The sequence below is a fragment of the Ascaphus truei genome, chromosome 3 (assembly GCF_040206685.1).
Source record: "Ascaphus truei isolate aAscTru1 chromosome 3, aAscTru1.hap1, whole genome shotgun sequence".
Classification (NCBI taxonomy): Eukaryota; Metazoa; Chordata; class Amphibia; order Anura; family Ascaphidae; genus Ascaphus; species Ascaphus truei.
Genome location: NC_134485.1, coordinates 210,569,101 through 210,589,443, shown reverse-complemented (window position 1 = coordinate 210,589,443; position 20,343 = coordinate 210,569,101). Strand labels below are relative to the sequence as shown.

Below are 20,343 nucleotides of genomic sequence, written 5' to 3'. Positions count from 1 at the left end.
CATAATATAATTACAGATTGCTTTAACCACTTTCCTGCCAGGGCGGCCTATGATATGTGAATATCACTGATGTACTGATGTACATATCACAGCTCTCGTGTGGCTATAGTGAAGTTATTGGTTTTATAATTGGTGTTCCCTACATTTTGTTACTAATAGGATTTCTTTCTGAACTTGATATTTTCTGGCTATGTTGCATGATGGTCATAGTTATGAGTAGGTTAGAAATGTAGTATTTAAAACCAGAGACAGAACATGAAACACAGACAGAGCCCAGTGCTACATCCATTGACACAAATACATGGTACAGTGCCTATATATAGATATATTTTGAATAAAATGGTCTTTTAGTTTAACGCTTTGGCCAAAGTGTCATAAGCCCTTGAGCCACTTCACGGCAGACCATGTCTCAAGGGTCCTAACACTAATATAAATTCTTAATAACCTGTACATTAACAAAACACAGAACCCCAGCAAGCTCTTTTTGGGAACCCATTTCTGTCGTCTGTTGTAACCTGTACATTACCAGGAAGAATGATCTATAGTTAGTTGCATAGTTCTAAGTCTGATTGAAGCTCTTATTAACCTGTATAATATCAGGAAAAGCACTCTGTATTAGATTTGTCGCAATCAATTAGTGTTGGGACCCTTGAGACGTGGTCTGCCTTGGAGGGGCTCAAGGGTTTATGACACTTTGGCCAAAGAGTATATATGTGTCAAAGTGTCTGTGTTATATATATATATATATATATATATATATATATATATATATATATATATATATAACACAGAGACTTTGTGTCAATGGATGTAGCACTGGGCTCTGTCTGTTTTTCATGTTCTATCTCTGGTTTTAAATATATATTGCCATGCTCAGTAGCACTCCTCTGTGACGTGTGTGTTATTTTGGGGGTTCAATATGAGCTTATAGGGGTTCTGTATGTTTTAGAAATGTAGTAGCCACATTGGCGAGAATTGTATTTTTCTCATCGTACACGACCCTGGAAAAATAGGTGTGTTTTCAAGCCCATGTAGCACCTTTCGCAAGAAGGGCCATAACGACAAATAGTATCATTGTACCGATTCGCTGCAAACTTTATCTGGTCAGATTATTATTTGTGATGTAGGTTGCCTTTTTGCATAGCATGACAGATGGATTTATATGCTGCTGCCTCGCTAGTTTTCTGTAAGGTTGGCTATAGCATAAAATGTGCCTAACACTATACGAGCCTTGCTAGAAGCATGGGGGCTAAATTTCTAATAAAGAGGGCAGTTCCTTGTAGGACCAAAACGAACCAGTGTCAACAGAGGAGTAACTAGATGTTTTTTGCACGCAGGGCAGGTTTCACCAATTGCACCCCAGCACGCTGACGCAAACTTGCACAGCAGCCCCTCACGTCATGGAGAGCAACTCTCAACCCCAGTCATGCCTCTTTCGCCTGCTCTCTGCTCCCCTCTCATTGACCTGTGCAGCAGCTCACAGCGCCCGATACTGCTTAAAACACTTGATTTATAAACACTCCCCTGTTCACGGGCATCTAAGGCCTTGAATATAGTATGCGCCCGCTGCAGAGGCAATCCTTGGCCTGTGGGATCTGGAGGAGGAGACACGACGGGGAGGCGTGAAAGATCAGCTGTGATTCACTGTTACTTCCTTACGGCCTTTTGTTTGCGGTGCTCACGATGTCTTGCGGACTATGGATGCAGCCTAAGGCTAGGGCCATAGAGGGGTGAGGAGTTCCGAGCCGCGCTGAGGCTCGCCTGCTGAAATCTGCGCGATTCCATGGACTTGCAGGCGAGCCAGCGTGCGCGAAGGGAGCTGGGGGGGAGGTGGTTGGAGGCGGGGCAGTGACGTCGCTGGGCCAATCGCCCGCGACGCACTCTCGTCAAGGCGCCGTGACGTTGACGCTTCAGGCTGATTGGATGTTTTCAGCCGACAGTGCGCTGAAAAACAGCTTGGCTGTCGGCTGAAAATTCCAAAGCCTCAGCACGCCTGCGGACGCTCGCGTGAGCCCCCTCTCAAGGCATCCTCATTGAGGATGCAGGGGCTCAGCGCTGAGCGTCCGCACGGCTCAGCGCGGCCTGTCCCTCTATGGACTCGGACTTAGAGATACAATATGTAATTCCGTTTCAAAAAAGGAAAGCAGACACATTTTTGCTCTTAGCATGGCTAGAATTGTTTACAGAAGTCAATTAGAATGTTGCATTTATTACAAAACGTTGTTTTTATAGTCATGCACTTTTTTAAGGCATTGTTGGGTTGTTATCAAAATGTTGCCTTTTGCTATCAGATCAGCTGTCTGCGTCTGCTAGACGTACCACTTCAATGATTGATGTCTTTTTGTTGTTCTTTCGGGTTAGTTTGCCATCTCTTGGAGCAGGAGAGGCAGCAGCACAACCAGCTGAAGCACACGTGGCAGAAAGCCAACGACCAGTTCTTGGAGTCCCAGCGCTTGATGATGCAAGACATGAAGCGCATGGAGTTTGTCCTGTCCACTGAGCAACTGCGGCAAGTAGAAGAAAGGAAGAAGAAAGACCAGGTGAAGCAGCTGTCGTTTGTCTGTTTACTGAGCTGAGTCAATGTAAAACACCTGTGCAGAACAAAGGGCGATTAGAAGGAGACTTTCCTGCAGCAGCGCAGTGTTCTATATGAAAAGAAGCCAGATGGGGATTGTGGGTGTTTTATTGAATTAGTCATCTAATACGTTGTCTTGTAAAGGTACCTCAAGATTAGAATAGACATTTTGTAATATAATCCTCCTGTAACCACATTGTCATTTGTTATGGACTGGTTTTTTTTTGTTTGTTTGTTTTATTTGTTTTTTAATCTCTGTTCACATACAGTCATTGCATATTTTGTGAGTTACTCTGGCTCACACACAGTATCAACTTTCAACACCTTGAAAGAGAAATATATCCGCTTTTAGAATAAGGCATTTCTTTTATTGTTTTCCGATGGATTAGGAAAGCTGAATTAAAGCTGCAGTTCAGTCTTTTTTTTATTTATTTTTTTATTTTATTTTATTTTTTCTTCAATAGTTTCATGTGTGCAATCTCAATTACCTAAAGAACTGTATAGCTGCAGGTCAATTCGTTCTCCATGTATTGATAGGTCGAAATTTGGTGACATAATTAGTGAAGGGATCTGTTTATATTCTGCTTGTCTGTTAGTGGAAGCTCATGAAATTCATGAGCACTCCTGCACTGACATGTGCTAGAGGGAGGGCAGGGCTCACAGAGGGGCGTGCCAGGGCTTGTGACAGGACATGAAGGGGCAGTGCCTTAGCAAATGGCTGTTAAAATAGAATACAAGAAAATTGGTCTTTCAAAGTTGTTTTTTTAAAAACAGAAAATGCTAAAAGTATTTTTTCTTACTACAGAACTGATTTATTAAAAAAAAACACACATGCAGGATATTGACTGAACTGCAGCTTTAAGTATTTTCATGCTGCCTCTTAAATCCGTAGCACTTGGAAATGATGCGTCAGAGTTCTTCATGTCTGGAGTCTTGATGGCAGATTAGTGATACTGCCACTTGCACAGCATTCTTCACCGTAATCACTGAATCGCACCATCTGTAGGCACTGACCTCGGCAAGAACCTAAAAGGTTCCCATACACGGTACCGCAGGGGGGGCCAACTCCAGTCCTCCACGGCCACCAACAGGTCTGGTTTTCAGGATATCCCTGCTTCGGCATAGGTGGCAGAGTCAACGACTGAGCCACCAGTGCGGAAGCAGGGATATGCTTAAAACCGGACCTGTCGTGGTCCTTGAGGACTGGAGTTAGCCACCCCTGCCATATACTACATGATCATTTTTTGTGTCCAGATCGTAGTGCTAAAAAGTAGTACAAAGCGTAATCCGATTTGCGTGGGATTTAGTACGGTCGTTATGTGACTTGTTGCATATGATGCATGGCTTTGTTGCATATGATGCATGACGTTGTTGCATATGGTGCATGGCGTTGTTGCATATGGTGCATGGCGTTGTTGCATATGGTGCATGGCGTTGTTGCATATGGTGCATGGCGTTGTTGCATATGGTGCATGGCGTTGTTGCATATGGTGCATGGCGTTGTTGCATATGGTGCATGGCGTTGTTGCATACCGCTTCATGCAATTTAAAATAAAGCAATATTGTGTATTTATTATTTAGAACTAGCATTAGTAAATATTAATTCTTAGTTTAATATGTTTTATAATAGACCTGCTGTGAAAATATAAAGTTTTGGGACTGTAATAAAACATTTGTGCTGCGTCAAAAATAATAATTTTCGTTAATACATAGCACTTCTAATTATGCGTTAATAATATAAACAGAGTTTGTAGGATTTACACTAGGTTAACCCTGAAGTCCAATTTTGGACACAGTTTTTTTTTTTTTTTTTTTTTTTTACTCTTTTTGATATAACTTTACAAATGATTGTATAGTATATACCATTTACGTCAGTGCGACGTGCATCACTGCTCTACCCCTTTTAACACCTGTTTGCGCAAATATACCTATTTTTTAAAAATTACATGACGCTACCCGGAGCAAAAAAAGCTAGTACATAGATGCGCACATGTGCAATGTACTTTACTGTGTGTAGTCCACCTAATCTGCTAAATAATATGTGGTATCCGGGACTGACCGAATGAATCACAAGGTTCCTTATTCTATCCATTACGTAATGTGAAATAAATTCTCCTTTTCTAGCAAGATGATGAGCAAAGAATCAGAAAACGAAAAGAGAGGAAGCAAAAAGGGGAAGAGGAGGAAATGAAAGGAGCTAGTTCAGCTGCGCAGAATGAATTGCTTACAAATCTACTAAACGAAGAGGTACTGGAAAAAAAATACATAAAGTGAACATTTTCATCTAGACTTTACTTATTTTATAATTGCAGTGTGCATTTTAGTAGGATGTTATAAGGTTCAAAGGGGGAAGACACCTGCAAGATCACACGAGGAGACATTATTATAATATGAGCTCAGAGCTCAGAGTCTGTTGGTAAGACACGGTCACTGTGATGGAACAATTGGGAATCTACTGCTCCTTGGGTCAAATATGAGATTAGACTATTTGGGACAATAAATATTAGTCTGTTTTAAAACTTCTTAATATGTCCTCGACGCAACTCTCCATTGCAAAATGATGCACCCTCTTTCAACCTTGTGTTGCAGCTGTAGTACCATCTTTACGTGACCCTAATGTTTTTATGCGTTCAGATGAGTTCTAGTGTCACTGTTACTTTTATTTGTTTTCAGAAAGCTATGAATAGCACACATGGCTCGATCCATTCTTTAGACACAGACGTGGTCCTTCACGAAGGGGAGTGTTTTAATAAACAAGATGACATGTTTAAAGATGGACTTCGACGGGCACAGTCTACGGACAGCCTGGGAACATCGGGGCCTTTACACACAAAAACACTGGGCTATAACAACAAAGCAAAATCAGCCGGAAACCTTGACGAGTCTGATTTTGGACCCTTAGTTGGAGCAGATTCTGCGTCCGAGAACTTTGACACCTCATCCCTCGGGTCCCTGCATATGCCAAGCGGATTCATGCTAACCAAAGATCAGGAGAAAGCAATCAAAGCCATGACTCCTGAACAAGAAGAGACGGCCTCCTTGCTATCGAGCGTCACGCAGAGCATAGAATGTGCGTACGTTTCTCCTTCTGGTTATCGCACGGTTAGCGAGATTGAGTGGAATTTACTGCAGAAAGAGGTGAGTTGTGCATGACCGATGCTGATTTAGGTCTCACCAGGGTTGTTGCGTATAATTCCCTGAAGCATTGCAATGCTAGTAACGAACAGTGTAATAATAATAGTAAACGTGGGGCAAAGGAGTGGCCTTATTGTTAATGTGCAGGACATCCTGGTCTAAGACCCAGAACCTGCTCTGTTTGACCTTAAGGAAGTCGGTCAGATCTCATTTTGTGCCAAAGCCTACGTTTGCCTTTTATTCTATTCAGTATGTTCAATATACTCCTAATATTTTTATTATGCTCTGAGGATCCTACAAACTCCTCTAGTAAATGAAAAACAAATGCTTGTTTCCAGTGCATACTTCGCACTTTGCATAGTGAGGTTACAGGTCGTGTTCCCTGCCCACGATTTTTGTATCTGTTCATTCTTTCTCTGACAATGTGACAATACGTTCCCTGCACATCTGCCAGAAAATGGTATAGGAAAGCGTTGTGCCATTTCCACATTTCACCAGTCCTGTTGGGCATCTTACAGGTGCAAACAGCTGGGAACAAGCTTGGCAGACGCTGTGATATGTGCTCCAACTATGAGAAGCAGCTGCAGGGGATCCAAACCCAGGAGGCAGAAACTAGAGATCAAGTAAGTGCTTTCTCACCTTACTCCTCTCTGCTGTGGTACATAGGAAGCGTGTGCCTGTGGCACCACTGATGGCACACAGCATGCTCCAACACCTCAGAGTATCACAGACTGCTTATATACTGTGAGTATCGGTGTTTGTGTCGGTCCTCTGGTGCTTCTTAGGCTGCGCTTATAGTGCGGCTACAGAAACGGCGCGCAGCGTCAAAACAAGTAGATGTAATCCGGCGTGGGCGCGACACAGCGACCAAAATCGCTGAAGTCAATAGATTGTGATATTTGCCGCAACACGTGACTGCAATAAGCCAATCACATAGCCTCTGCCTGACGTCACCGCCCTTTGCAGCCAGCGACATCGCAAACACTGAATTACAACTTTGGCGACGGGTGAGGTCACAGGTCACGTCGCCGACAATGTAGCCTGCACTATAAGCTCAGCCTTATATGCTGCCAAATTCTGTGCTCACTTTGGAGCTGCTGGTTCATGCCTGTATGGGTTCAGGATACCAACATTTAAGAGTCCTTCATATTTGGTATGAGACCAAACCCTCAGCAAAAGATAACATTTGGCTTTTATAGTTCTCCTTTTGTAAGAGAGAGCTTTATTAAACTGATACCATGGTTATAGTGTTTTTATATGTCCTCTGTGCTCCCCTGCCTTTATCATGCTGTAGCATTGATATGCCAGTGACTGGAAGCCAATGCTTTGTGCTTGTGTTCTAAAACTTCAGGTCAAAAAGCTGCAGGTGATGCTCAGACAAGCAAACGACCAGCTGGAGAAAAGCTTGAAAGATAAACAGGAGCTAGAAGATTATTTGAAGCAAAACACAGAGGATACCAGTATCCAGGTGCGTCTACTGGTTACTTCTGATCATCGTACCAAGGGGAAAAAAATCTTACTATGTATGCAGTTTTGTAAAGGGAAATAAGTAGACAGTAAGTAGTTTCGATGTATATATATTTTGTTTTACTCTAGTCCTGCTCTGTTTTTGGTTCCCTTTGCAAGTTTTGCAACCATGTTTTCTGTAGGTCACAATGGCTACACCAGAAATGAGTATCCTGTTTGTTGCCCAAATGTTCATTGTGTTATCAAGTAGTATACACACCCAGTAGGATGTCATTTCCAAATTGTAATGGAAGGGGGAAACAAATCAAAGAAAACTGTCTGAAGTGGGGGTAACTCGATGACAATGGTGCTGCAATGTGAAGATCACTGGTTGTGTTTTTTATTGCGTACTCAGAACAAAGTATTTTTGTCCCGGTACTATTTACTGCAGGGTAATGGGCCTTATTCATTATAAACATTCACTTGAATGGCTGCTAATGAGCAACAGTGGCAATTTATACTAGTGAATATACTTCCACGGACCTTTGACTTTCTTAGCGTATTTTCCATCGTTCCTTCGCCGAGTACTGTCTTAACTAAAAATGTTTTACTGTGTATTGAATTTTTGTTTGGCTGCTAGATATCAACGCTTATGCTCAGAGCTCAGGAGTCTGAAACACTGCTCGGTGAATTACAACAGGCGTTTTCTGTGGCAAAGAGGAGTGTTCAGGAGCAAATGGTAAGGACACAAATAAAACATGTATACAGTATGTGAGTGCAAACAGAATCTTGGTGCATCCTTATATTGTACTATTCTCCCTTACTTTATTAAGGGACACTGATAACTATAACTGATAGAGTACTATAGGGTTTTAGAGATGGCTGGCATTACGAATTTTCCCAAAACTCTAACCGTCATCTCTCGTCATCGTCGAAGTCCTTAGTCGTGTGTGAACAGCTGGAAGTGCAACTTTTAGTATTCGTCCTGTGTATTTCTTGAGAGACATGACTTTGGTCTTAAATTCGGTGGCTGTCTAAATCTATATGCCAAGTATGTTACATGTTAAGAACTGCAGTGGGGGAAATTATTTAATTTGAATGTGGGAATTTTTGATGTAATTCAGTAATTTATTATGCTATATCTATATAATATTTAATTATTTTAGCTTTTTATTTGCGTATGTTATTTTATAGCATTATAATTCTTTCATTTTTTTTTTGTTTGATTTTGAGAAACAAAAAAAGAAATAAAAAAATAAACGCCTATAAAACAAGGAAAAACATTTAAAAAAAAAAAAAAAACCTTGAGTAGATCAGTGGAAAAATCACTGTCTTTTGAAGTGGGTGAAACCAGTTTGAATTCCAGTGCCCACTCTGTGTTACTTTATCTTCCTGTGCCTCAAGCGTCAGAATTAGATTGTTAGCTCTACGGGGCAGGGGCGCCTTGTGCCTGCAAAATACTATGTACAGCACTGTGTACACTGTCAGCGCGATTTAAGAAAAATCTATTTTAATGTTCTTAAATGTGGCGAGTGTGGTAGAAAGCAGCCAAATCCAGTTGCTAAACAAGGGCCGGACATAAAACACACTAAACATCGGACATAACATAAATGCCGGTGTTTAATTTAGGATTTTGTTTTCTTTATGTTGAGGTTGTACTGATGCATTCACGAGAGCAAGTCTCCGAAGAACTAGCGAGGCTACAGAGGGACAATGAAAGCCTCCAAGGAATGCATGTCCTGCACGTATCACTGCAGCTAGCAGAGAATTTCGTCCTACCTGAAACCATTGAGGTAATCACTTCCTACTCCCGTGCATGTCTGTAAAAATGCTTTGTTTGGGGTGCAATACAATTGAGTGAAAACATCTGTTATGTGATGGCAGCAATTGTTCCTCCCTGGCAGGATTTACTTGTATTAAGTGGGAGTTGAGGTAATTTGTGACTTCAATTCCAGCCTTGCATGCACGCTGTATGCTTTTGGCCAAATCACTTCATTTCTACTCATCTACCCGGCAACTGATAATATAATAGAAGCATAGAGTAAAATGTAAACCTCTTTGGAATTTAAATACATTACAACGTAGATACAATATATTCTTAAGTACAGTAGTAGCTGCTGCTGATCATTCGTTTTAAAAGGGAAATTACATTTATAAACGTTTAGTTCTGTCCTCTAACAGAATCTGCCACCTTTCTTATCAGTACTGTCGTTTGACAGCTGGTAGTTACTGGGTATTAATAATAGCGAGCATGTCGTTTTATAGGAGAAGGAATGAAAGGTCTGTGTGAGAAATGTAATTTGGTGGCTGTGTTGAGAGGGTGAATCAGAGTGATGCTATTGTACTTTAACTCCTTTTACTTAATGCAGGTTCCTTTTCTCACAGTCCATTTAGTTTATGGAAAGGGTAACACTGAATAATGATTTTTATTTCTAATGTACAGCAATAGTACAGACTCAGGTGGGAGAGCGCATATAGATCCAAGAGATTTGTATAAAGGCGCTCGTACAATATTTCTTATATAGTGAGAGACCGCTGCCTAGATTAAGAGCGAGGCTCAAAACCTCCTGCAAAAGCCAGGTGTGCGAGACGAGGTCAGAACCAAATCCATATGTAACATGAAATGAATGAGTTTGCTGTCCGATTCCCTTTTGAGCTTCGTATTACATGAGCTGAGCATTGCTTTCACTTCTTCACTGGCGAGCCCCATTCATAATGGATTCCTTTACTTAATTCTATGCTCCAATTTCTTTCATCCCTAATTATGACACTGTGCTTGCCATGGTAATAACGTGACTTACAATGTGTGCTTATAATATGGTCTCCTCATTCTGTTTCCAAAATTCCTGAAGGACTTTATTTCCCCCCTTCATTTAGGAACTCCACGAACTGGTGTTGAAGTACCGTGAGGATATTATCAGTGTCCGGACTGCATCCGACCACCTTGAAGAGAAGCTGAAGGCCGAAATCCTATTCTTGAAAGAACAGATTCAAGCCGAACAGTGTCAGAAGGAAAATATTGAGGAAACCCTGCAAGTTGAAATAGAGAATTGCAAAGAGGAGATAGGTACGCTTCAGAAGAAGAAAAAAACTTGTGTAAACAAAGACTTCTGAGTTTAAAAAAACAAGAAAAATGCGTTTTTATATAGAAAATGTATACATTTAGAAACTTTGCCTGCACTAAGCTCTCTAAGCAAACATGAACTAAAAAATGAAAGCACAAAATTGTGTATTCTTTTAGGGGGAAAAAAAATCTGTTTTGTAATCTCCAATTTATACATAATAAAAGAAAAACACTTGTTCTCTTAATTAAATCATGCACACAATAGATACATTGATGTCCACGGTGGTTAGGGAGCGCAATGATATGAAAAAGAAGAAGCATATACAAAATAGTGCAATATGTCTGCAACTTCAGGTAAATAATCAAAATTTCATTCATCCAATGAATTGAATACTCACATATTGAACTGTGGCAACATGTGTATAAAGGTATCTTTAAAGTTGCAAGTTTGTTTCTTTAGGTCAACCCCAATGTTGTGCGGGTCAGGGAGGTTTCTTTAACGCTTGCGGTGATAAGAGAAAAGAGCAGACATAGTGTACACCAGTGATTCACAACCTTTTTTGTTAGGAGGAACCCTTGAAGTATTTTGAAAAATCTTGGGGAACCCCTATCTGGCTGGCACATATTAGGCTGCGTTTATAGTGCTGGCAACGTCGCGTCAAAACCAATGTATTGACGCCGTCGCGTGCGCTTATAGTAGGAGCGACAGGATGGCGCTGCGGCTTGGTCGCGATCGCTGGAAGTCACTTCAATTTGATTTTTCTAGCAAACGCAGCATGACGTCAGCGTCGCCGGCACTATAAGCGCGGCCTTAGATTAATTTCACCCCTCACGAGCCCCCTCTATTTCCCACCCTCTACCCATGTATTTCTCTCTCCTCTGTCTCACCCACTCTCCTCCCCCTCCCGCCTCGCATGTATTTATCTCCCCTGCGTCTCACTCTTACTCCCTCTTTTCCTCGCTCACTCCCCCCCCCTCTCTCCTCTCGCTTGCTCCTGCCTTCCGTCAATTACCCCACTATCACTCAATCCCCCCCACAAAATACATATCAAAAAACACCACCCCTCTAAATATATGTAAACCCACTCCGCAATACATAATAAAAATACCCCGCCAATACATTTTTAAAAGACCCCCCCCTCCCCCCCACCCCCAATACATTTTTTTTTTTTTTTTTAATCGGGCGGCACGGGTAAAATCATCATCATTATCATCTCCCCCAGCACCCCTCATATCACCCCCGCATCTCCCTCACATCACACCCCCCCATGCATGTCCCTCACATCACCACCCCTGCATGTCCCATCTCCCTCACATCACCCCCCCTTCATGTCCCTCACATCACCCCTCCTGCATGTCCCATCTCCCTCACATCACCCCTCCTGCATGTCCCATCTCCCTCACATCACCCCCCCCGCATGTCCCATCTCCCTCACATCACCCCCCCCCCCGCATGTCCCATCTCCCTCACATCACTCCCCCCCCCTGCATGTCCCATCTCCCTCACATCACCCCCCCCCCCCCCCGCATGTCCCATCTCCCTCACATCACTCCCCCCCCCTGCATGTCCCATCTCCCTCACATCACCCCCCCCTACATGTCCCATCTCCCTCACATCACCCCCCCTACATGTCCCATCTCCCTCACATCACCCCCCCCTACATGTCCCATCTCCCTCACATCACCCCCCCCCACATGTCCCATCTCCCTCACATCACCCCCCCTACATGTCCCATCTCCCTCACATCACCCCCCCTACATGTCCCATCTCCCTCACATCACCTCCCCTACATGTCCCATCTCCCTCACATCACCCCCCCTACATGTCCCATCTCCCTCACATCACCCCCCCTACATGTCCCATCTCCCTCACATCACCCCCCCTACATGTCCCATCTCCTTCACATCACCCCCCCTACTTGTCCCATCTCCCTCACATCACCCCCCCTACATGTTCCATCTCCCTCACATCACCCCCCTACATGTTCCATCTCACTCACATCACCCCCCCCTACATGTCCCATCTCCCTCACATCACCCCCCCCTACATGTCCCATCTCCCTCACATCACCCCCCCTACATGTCCCATCTCCTTCACATCACCCCCACCCCCCTACATGTCCCATCTCCCTCACATCAACACCCCCTACATGTCCCATCTCACTCACAACACCCCCCCTACATGTCCCATCTCCCTCACATTACCCCCCCCTACATGTCCCATCTCCCTCACATCACCCCCCCCGCATGTCCCATCTCCCTCACATCACACCCCCCCCCTGCATGTCCCATCTCCCTCACATCACCCCCCCCCTGCATGTCCCATCTCCCTCACATCACCCCCCCCCCCCCCTGCATGTCCCATCTCCCTCATATACCCCCCCCCCCCCCTGCATGTCCCATCTCCCTAGAGTTGCCAGGTGGCTTGTCCAAAAATACTGGGTACCCACGTCCCCCCTCCCACCCCCCACCCCCCGAACACACACAAAAAATACCCCCTCGCTCCCCAAATACATTTTAAAAATACCCCCACCTCCCCCAAATAACATTTAAAAATATCCCCACCTCCCCCTAAATACATTTAAAAAAATACCCCCACCTCCCTGCAAATATATTTAAAAAATACCCCCACCTCCCCAATACATTTAAAATATCCCCCATCATCATGTTCTCATCTCCCCAGGCTGGCCCCATCACCATCTTATACCCCCCATCTTCTCACCCTGCCCCCCGTCCCATCCTCTCACCCTGTCCCCCCATCCTGTCACCCTGCCCCCCCATCCTCTCACCCTGTCCGTCCCCCCATCCTCTCACCCTGTCACCCTGCCCCCTCCCACATCCCCCAATCTGTGTCCTTACCTTATTGCTAGGAAGGACACAGACTTCTCTGGGCCGCCAGGGTGTAGGCTCCGCCCCCGCTATCCTCTGATTGGCTCTCCGCTTCTCCAATCAGGGACAGGCTGCACAGACTCACGAGTGCTCCTGCCCGCCCCCGCCTCCAGTCTTAGCACTGCCTGCCGCACAAGCCCTCGCGCTTGCGCTGCCCTCTCCGCAAAAATGGTACACACGTGCGGCTGTGTGCGGGCTCGGGGGGGGGGGAAGGGGGGGAGTGGAAGAGCCGGGGAAACCTGGGAGAAAAGCGGGGGAGCCGGGGAGAGCCAGGAAACCGCTGGGGCGGCCAGGCGGAACCCCTGGGACTGCTCCGCGGAGACCCGGTTGGGAATCACTGGTGTAGACTGTATACAAGTTTATATCTGATTAAAATAATGCCAGATTCACTCACATGGTTCCCAAGTTAATAAAGCAGTTTGATCTCAATGATCTACGTCGCCGACAAGAGGTTACGAAGCAGTCTCCTCACTCGATACACTGGAGGGTTCCCGTCTCGCGTCTCTCACGGCTCGCGTACTTCCGGGTTGCAGGGAAATCTCGCGGTGGTTTGGAGTCAGTCGGTGATAGCTTTGGTGACACTCTACGCGTTTCTCCTCATCCGAGGTTTCTTCAGGAGTCGAAGCTAACAGACTGACTATCACCGACTGACTCCAAACCACCGCGAGCGTTAAAGAAACCTCCCTGAACCGCACAACATTGGGGTTGACGTAAAGAAACAAACTTGCAACTTTAAAGCTACCTATGTATACATGTTGCCACAGTTCAATCTGTAAGTATTCAATTCATTGGATGAATGAAATTTAGATTCCTTACCTGAAGTTGCAGACATATTGCACTATTTTGTATATGTTTCTTCTTTTTCATATCATTGCGCTCCCTAACCAGCTGTGACATCGCTATATAATGAGGATTAAGAAAGAAATCCTGGATTGAGGTTGAGCAGCATCGTACAAAGATATTAATTCACATAATATATATTTTTTCTTTTTATAGTCACTGAACACTATCAGATTTATTTAAATCACTGAAAATTCACTTTATTATATTGTTCACCAAGATCTTGTATTTGAAAGATCACAACTTAGATTTGAGCGCTATTAGACAACACCTCTTTTTCACGAACACAATAGATACATATCTGACTATTTTGTGCGACCTACTAAAATACACAAATGTCACCAGCAGCATTTTCAGTTAGTTGATGGTTCTTCTTTGATCCATTTTGGTAACTCGAGCAACCAACAATATTGGATCTCTTGAGGCTGACATTTTAAGAGACAGATGAGACATTTTTGAAGTATGTCCTATTACCACCCTATCCTTTTTATTTTATTTCCCAAGTCTGATTTTCATTCTTAACTTTGTTGATCTTCTGTTCTCTTATGTATATTCTTTTCTTTCCTTCCTTTCTTGTCACTGGTCAATATACAGACATCTTAGAAGGTAGGATAAGTTCATGTGTTTTTGGTCTGTGTGTGTGTCTGTGTGTGTGTGTGTGTGTTTGTGTGTGTGTGTTAGGTTTTATAAAGGTGGTCTCTTACAAGTTGGAAGGGGAGCCTTTTGATTTTAGATACAGAAGTAGCACACATTATCTTCCCCTGAGCTGCAGCAAATAAATGAATTGGTCGTTGGTTAGTGAAGATGTAGCAGCCCCTATTACTGTAAGTCCTAGGACATAGTAAGCGCTTAGGTGCTGCTGCTCGCTCTTGCTTGCCGCCGCTCGCTCTACCAGGAGCTTTTTGCTGTACTGACAGAGGAGACAGCAAGCGCTTGGGAGGCGGGTATCACTGTGTGTGTCACTTGGTAGCTGTCTGTGTGTTTGTGTCACTGGGGAACGTGTGTGTGTGTGTGTGTGTGTGTGTGTGTGTGTGTGTGTGTGTGTGTGTGTGTGTGTATTATATAATATTTTAAAAATTAAAAAAAAAGACGTGAGAATAAATTATTTATTAACATTGTGCAACTTTGATAAATATATTCACGCGCTTGCTGTCTCCTCTGTCAGGACAGAAATGTCCCAGAGCTGCTTTACATAGGTAGAAATGTCCCAGAGCTGCTAACAGCTCTTTGACAAAGTCCCTACCTGCGGACGAAACGCGTCAGAGTTATCTATGTAGCAGAGTATTTTCTGTGCCAATGCACTCAATAAACAACCTTTTTAATTGATTGCGTGAGGATTTCTATTTTTATGCCCCTGCGACTGCAGTGAACCGCCTGAAAACCCTATCTCCTCTGTCAGGACAGCAAAAAGCTCCTGGTTAGAGCGAGCGGCAGCAAGCGAGAGCGAGCAGCAGCAAATAAGCGCTTACTATGTCCTAGGCCTAAGACCTGCGCTTCCGCAAGCGCGCGGAAGCACAGGTGAGCCCCTACTAAAGCCGCTCTAATTGCGGCTGTAGGGGCTCAGTGCTGAGCGGGAGCACGCGTCAGCACGCTTCCGCCAGCAAGCGCCAAACATGGCCAAGGCCTTATACTGGATCTGTGGATTCACAGAAAGAAGCTGGATTGTGGCAAACCGCATTCATGAAGAAAATTAAACCGCAAGAGCAGATGAAGCAGAAGCTGCCTATCCCTGCCATGAATATGAAACCTGTATCATCACATAATATGCTACCTACATACTTGACCATAGTTACCTATCTACTTGACCCATTGGTCACCCTATCCCCTCTGCTTTTCTTGCCCTTTATCTCTGATCTCTATTTTAACCCAGAACCAAAAATAATCATCTACCCGTTAACCTTTTTTGAAGCATTCATTGCTTTCATTTTATATCTATTGCTCTGACACCTGCATTGGGTGAATGTGATTGCTAAATCGCCATGTATTGTACATTCCCTATGTAGTTTAAATGGTTGGCATAGTAGAAGTAAAGTAATAATCATCATTCAGCTGGGCAGTCAGTCCCACCGAATACTACATGCATGGTACCCTGTCTGTCACAATGTGTGCTCTGTCTAGTAGAGAAGTTGCACAAGCTACTGTTTGAGTTCTGGATCTAACATTCCTATTCTAGTGACTTATTTTACAGCACTGGGCACCATCTAATAGTCTGTCTGTCTGTCTGTCTGTATATCTATATATCCAATAAAGAACATCACTTGTGAGCACATTCACATGTCTTAGGTCTGCAACCTTGCCTTTCACCAGTATCACCTAGCATACAGTGCTCCCACTGCAGCAAGGGATTCTGGGAAATGACATGCAAATGAGCACGCAATGTCACCTTTTGCCTGAAATCCATTTACATGGAACACCTATAGGCAAATGCTCTGTTGTTCACAAAGCTTTTAAGCACCGCATGGGACTACATGCAAAGCCAGTCCCATGCTGTGCTTAAAACTGTGTGAACAGCAGAGCATTTGCTTATATGGGTTCCATGTAAATGGATTGTAGGCAAAAGGTGACACGTATGCTCATTTGCATGTAATTTCCCAGAATCCTTTGCTGCAGTGGAAGCACTGTATGCTAGGTGATGATGGTTGAAAGGCGGGGTTGCAGACCTGTCTAAGGTTGAGTCCATAGAAGGACCGACAGCGCTGAGCCGTGCGGACGCTCCGCGATGAGCCCCGTCATCCTCAATGAGGATGTCTTGAGGGGGCTCCCGCGAGATTGAGACGCTGGGATTTTCAGCCGACATCAGAAATTGTATCTGAGCGCGCTGTCGGCTGAAACACCAAACCGGAGCGAAGCAGCGTCACGGCGCCGTGACATTGGCGCTTCGCGGGCTATTAGCTTCATGACATCAGTGCTCCGCCTCCCGATCGCGCACGCTGGCTCGCCTGCAAGTCCATACAATCGCTCCTGATTGAGCAGACGAGCCTCAGCGTGGCGGAGCACTGTCGGTGCTTCTATGGACGCAGCCTAAGGCCGAGTCCATAGGACAGGCCGCACTGAGCCGTGCGGACGCTCCGCGCTGAGCCCCTGCATCCTCAATGAGGATGCCTTGAGAGGGGGCTCACGCGAGCGTCCGCAGGCGTGCTGAGGCGCTGGATTTTTCAGCTGACAGCCAAGCTGTTTTTCAGAGCACTGTCGGCTGAAAACATCCAATTTGCGCAGAGCAGCGTCAACGTCACGGCGCCGTGATGTGGAAGTCAGTGCGTCGCGGGCGATTGGCCCAGCGACGTCACTGCCCCACCTCCCTCAGTCTCCCCCCGCCTCCGATCGCGCCGCTGGCTCGCCTGCATGGGCATGAAATCGCGCAGATTTCAGCAGGCGAGCCTCAGCGTCAGCGCGGTCCAGCACTGACAACCCCTCTATGGCCCCAACCTAAGACACATGACTGTGCTCACAAGTGATATTCCTTACTGGCTATATGCTAACACTGGAGGTTTCAAAATGTATGTAAATTATATATAAATTTTATTTTTTGTGTGTAAAGCAAAGCTATTGTACTTCTGAGACACTTATAAATTAAAGGTTTCTTATATGTCCGTTCTTCATAGAAAGTGAACCATTTGACTTTTTTTCATCACAAAGCTATAACCCATTGTAACATACATAGTAAGAGGAACTGAATAAGGATTCCATTGTCTCTTGTTTTGGTCCATCTATTTATGGCTGTGTTTTTATGTTTTATGACCCTGTAAATAAACTTTACAGGTGCTTTTTCCAATAGAATACAATTTTAGAAGTTTTTTTTTTTCCTCTTTTTCTACAGCTTCTATTTCAAGCTTAAAACTTGAACTGGACAAAATACAAGGAGAGAAGGAGCAGGTAAGGGCTGGGCTTACACTAATCTCATTTCAAGAATCATGTTTTAATGGGGCACATGTATTGTGTGCTCTCTTTGAAGGATTTCTTGTTAATATGTGTATAGTGTAAGTTGAATATATCAAGCAAGTTGTTGAGGACTCCTTACCTTCTGCAAATACAGGTTAATTTTTCTCTCTTTAGTTACTTCTGACATGGAGGGAGCTTGAATAAATGTGACCGTGGTATCTTCACTGGGGTGGAGATAATAAGATATACAATAACTCTCCTGTTTCTGAATCCCTGCCACAGATGAGATTTATCAATAATGATTAAAAAATACCCTGACTGTTTAAGGCATCGGCGATAGAGACTAAATTCATGAAATCCGTTATTGGGTGACTTGTCCTAGGTACTAATTACACAGCCCATTTCTGGATACATATTCAAACTGTAGAGTGCAGCCAGTGCCCGTATGTACACATCAGTCATTCAGAGGAAACTGTCTCTATCCATAAGTTAATGGCATTGTTAGCGGTTCAATCAATTATATCCCGTCATTCAGCTCTTGACTACTTAACTGTAAGGTCACTTTGCCGTATAAAAAGCAGTTTGAACAGAAAGTATTTGTGGCTACCCCAAACCTAAACAAAATAATGGCTTTGTTGTTCTTGGCTGCTCAGTTGGAGGCCACCTTGCAAAGGAGGACACTGGAGCTTCGTAACGTACAAGAACTAAAATACGCCTTGGAAGATCAGCTTAGGAAAGAGACAGCGGCCAAGGTAACTATCATGTGGAGAAGAAAGCCTCATCTGGTACATGATGTCCTTCAACAAGCCTTTTTTTAAATCCCTTTAACGACCCTACCCTTTTTTTATGGTTATTTATTTTATTTTTATTTTTTAGAACAATACAAATGTGGCTGCCACTTTTTTATTTTTCTCATAGGAAGTAATGGTTTGACTTTGTATTGAATAAATACATTTGAAATGATATTTAATTAGTTGTTTTTTTCAAAAAAATAACACTAGTGCTGGTTGGCTTGGAATGCTTTGAAATGACTGGGTTCCCAATCTTTTCAGCCTAATATACTTTTAACTGTTTCTAACATTTTCTTTTTCCTCCCCCTGATAATCTTATGTCGTTATATCCCTCAATGAGATAATTGACAATATAGTATGTTTGTGGGTTTTCAGTTAGGCTGCTCTTTTAAACCAGGAAAGCCAGAAATTAAATTGCCTATACTCGTTTTTTTTTTTTGCTTCCCTTTAGCCTTAAGATTTTTATCATGTCGTTGACTCCAGCATTAAAGAGTTAAAGTCTGTGGCACTGACAACCATAAAACTCATGTTAATAACCAGTTGAGTCCCTATGTGGAATGGGTGTGCCAGAGCTAACGGCAAACTTCTCTCTCAGACAAGCCTTGAACAGCTGATGTTTGAAGAAAAGAATAAGGCACAACGGCTACAGACAGAGTTGGATGTGAGTGAGCAAGTCCAGAGAGACTTTGTGAAGCTGTCTCAGACCCTGCAGGTAAATAGACACAAATGTATTCTTCTCTAACGTAGGTTTTAGCAGAGGAGATCTGGAGCATTAACAGGAAATCTGGGCCTAAATTTAATTAAAATCCGTAATCTATGTTCTAGGTTAAAAATAGGCGATATTCAGACAGAAGTTTACCTTTTTTAATAACGTGATTGAATGTTTCCTTATACATATAAAAACATAATTTTCACAGGTTGATAATTGTCTCAAAACAGTAATAACATAAAAGCACATAGGACCACACAAAGGCATAAGACAGATCTGCACTCTTTAAAGCAATACCCCCCCCCCCCCTTATTTTTTTTTTTTCTTGACCACATGGAACTGTGGTGTCCTCTGGAGTTGTACTGCACTATTTTCAGTACTGGTAACCTGCCCACCTCCCTCCCCCAGTTACCAGAATGTCACTAATGTGTCACTAATGTGTCACTAATGTGTCACTAATGTGTCACTAATGTGTCACTAATGTGTCACTAATGTGTCACTAATGTGTCACTAATGTGTCACTTCATGGTGTTTAAAGGAGCTTTAAATGGCCTTGATGTCTCCCTCTCTGCCCCTCTGTTCCAGCCTCTTCACTTCTCACACACTACAACCTTCCCCCTGCCATCGCTGACACAAAATGGCAGCAGGTGAAGATAGGAAGAGGTGAATGCCACAAGATCCCTTGTTTTCAGTTAGGGCCTAGCACGCAGACTCAAACCAGGGGCTTAAATTAATCCAGATCGTGAAAATGTATGGGTGTTTGGATTTACCTAATCTAGACTCGCTTATCTTTAGTGGTACCACTAATAGTTGGCAGTTGGAGGACATTGAGCTTTGAAGGTTTCATCTGCCCTTGGACAGACTACCAGTGGCACATCCAGTTTGTATTTAGGCTGTGGGGAAGCAAGACATCAAGGAATTTTCAGGGACACTATTTCTGAAATACACAGATTCCCAACAAGCTCTGAGAAACACCAACCATTACCACAGTGTGTGTGTGTGTGTGTGTGTGTGT

General features: G+C 43.7%; 1 protein-coding gene across 2 annotated transcripts in view; it reads left to right on the top strand.

Annotated features, from left to right (window-relative positions):
- RABEP1 (rabaptin, RAB GTPase binding effector protein 1) overlaps window positions 1-20,343 on the top strand; it is a 64,223-nt gene that overhangs the window by 36,399 nt on the left and 7,481 nt on the right. The window contains exons 7-18 of one of the 2 annotated variants that reach the window (XM_075590009.1): window positions 2,362-2,540; window positions 4,700-4,822; window positions 5,249-5,713; window positions 6,229-6,333; window positions 7,062-7,178; window positions 7,797-7,895; window positions 8,809-8,949; window positions 10,034-10,223; window positions 14,544-14,555; window positions 17,767-17,822; window positions 18,482-18,580; window positions 19,215-19,331. In XM_075590009.1, coding sequence (XP_075446124.1) covers window positions 2,362-2,540; window positions 4,700-4,822; window positions 5,249-5,713; window positions 6,229-6,333; window positions 7,062-7,178; window positions 7,797-7,895; window positions 8,809-8,949; window positions 10,034-10,223; window positions 14,544-14,555; window positions 17,767-17,822; window positions 18,482-18,580; window positions 19,215-19,331 — 1,703 coding nt within the window. The remainder of the gene's footprint in view (window positions 1-2,361; window positions 2,541-4,699; window positions 4,823-5,248; window positions 5,714-6,228; window positions 6,334-7,061; window positions 7,179-7,796; window positions 7,896-8,808; window positions 8,950-10,033; window positions 10,224-14,543; window positions 14,556-17,766; window positions 17,823-18,481; window positions 18,581-19,214; window positions 19,332-20,343) is intronic. The other variant, XM_075590010.1, reaches the window with a different exon arrangement.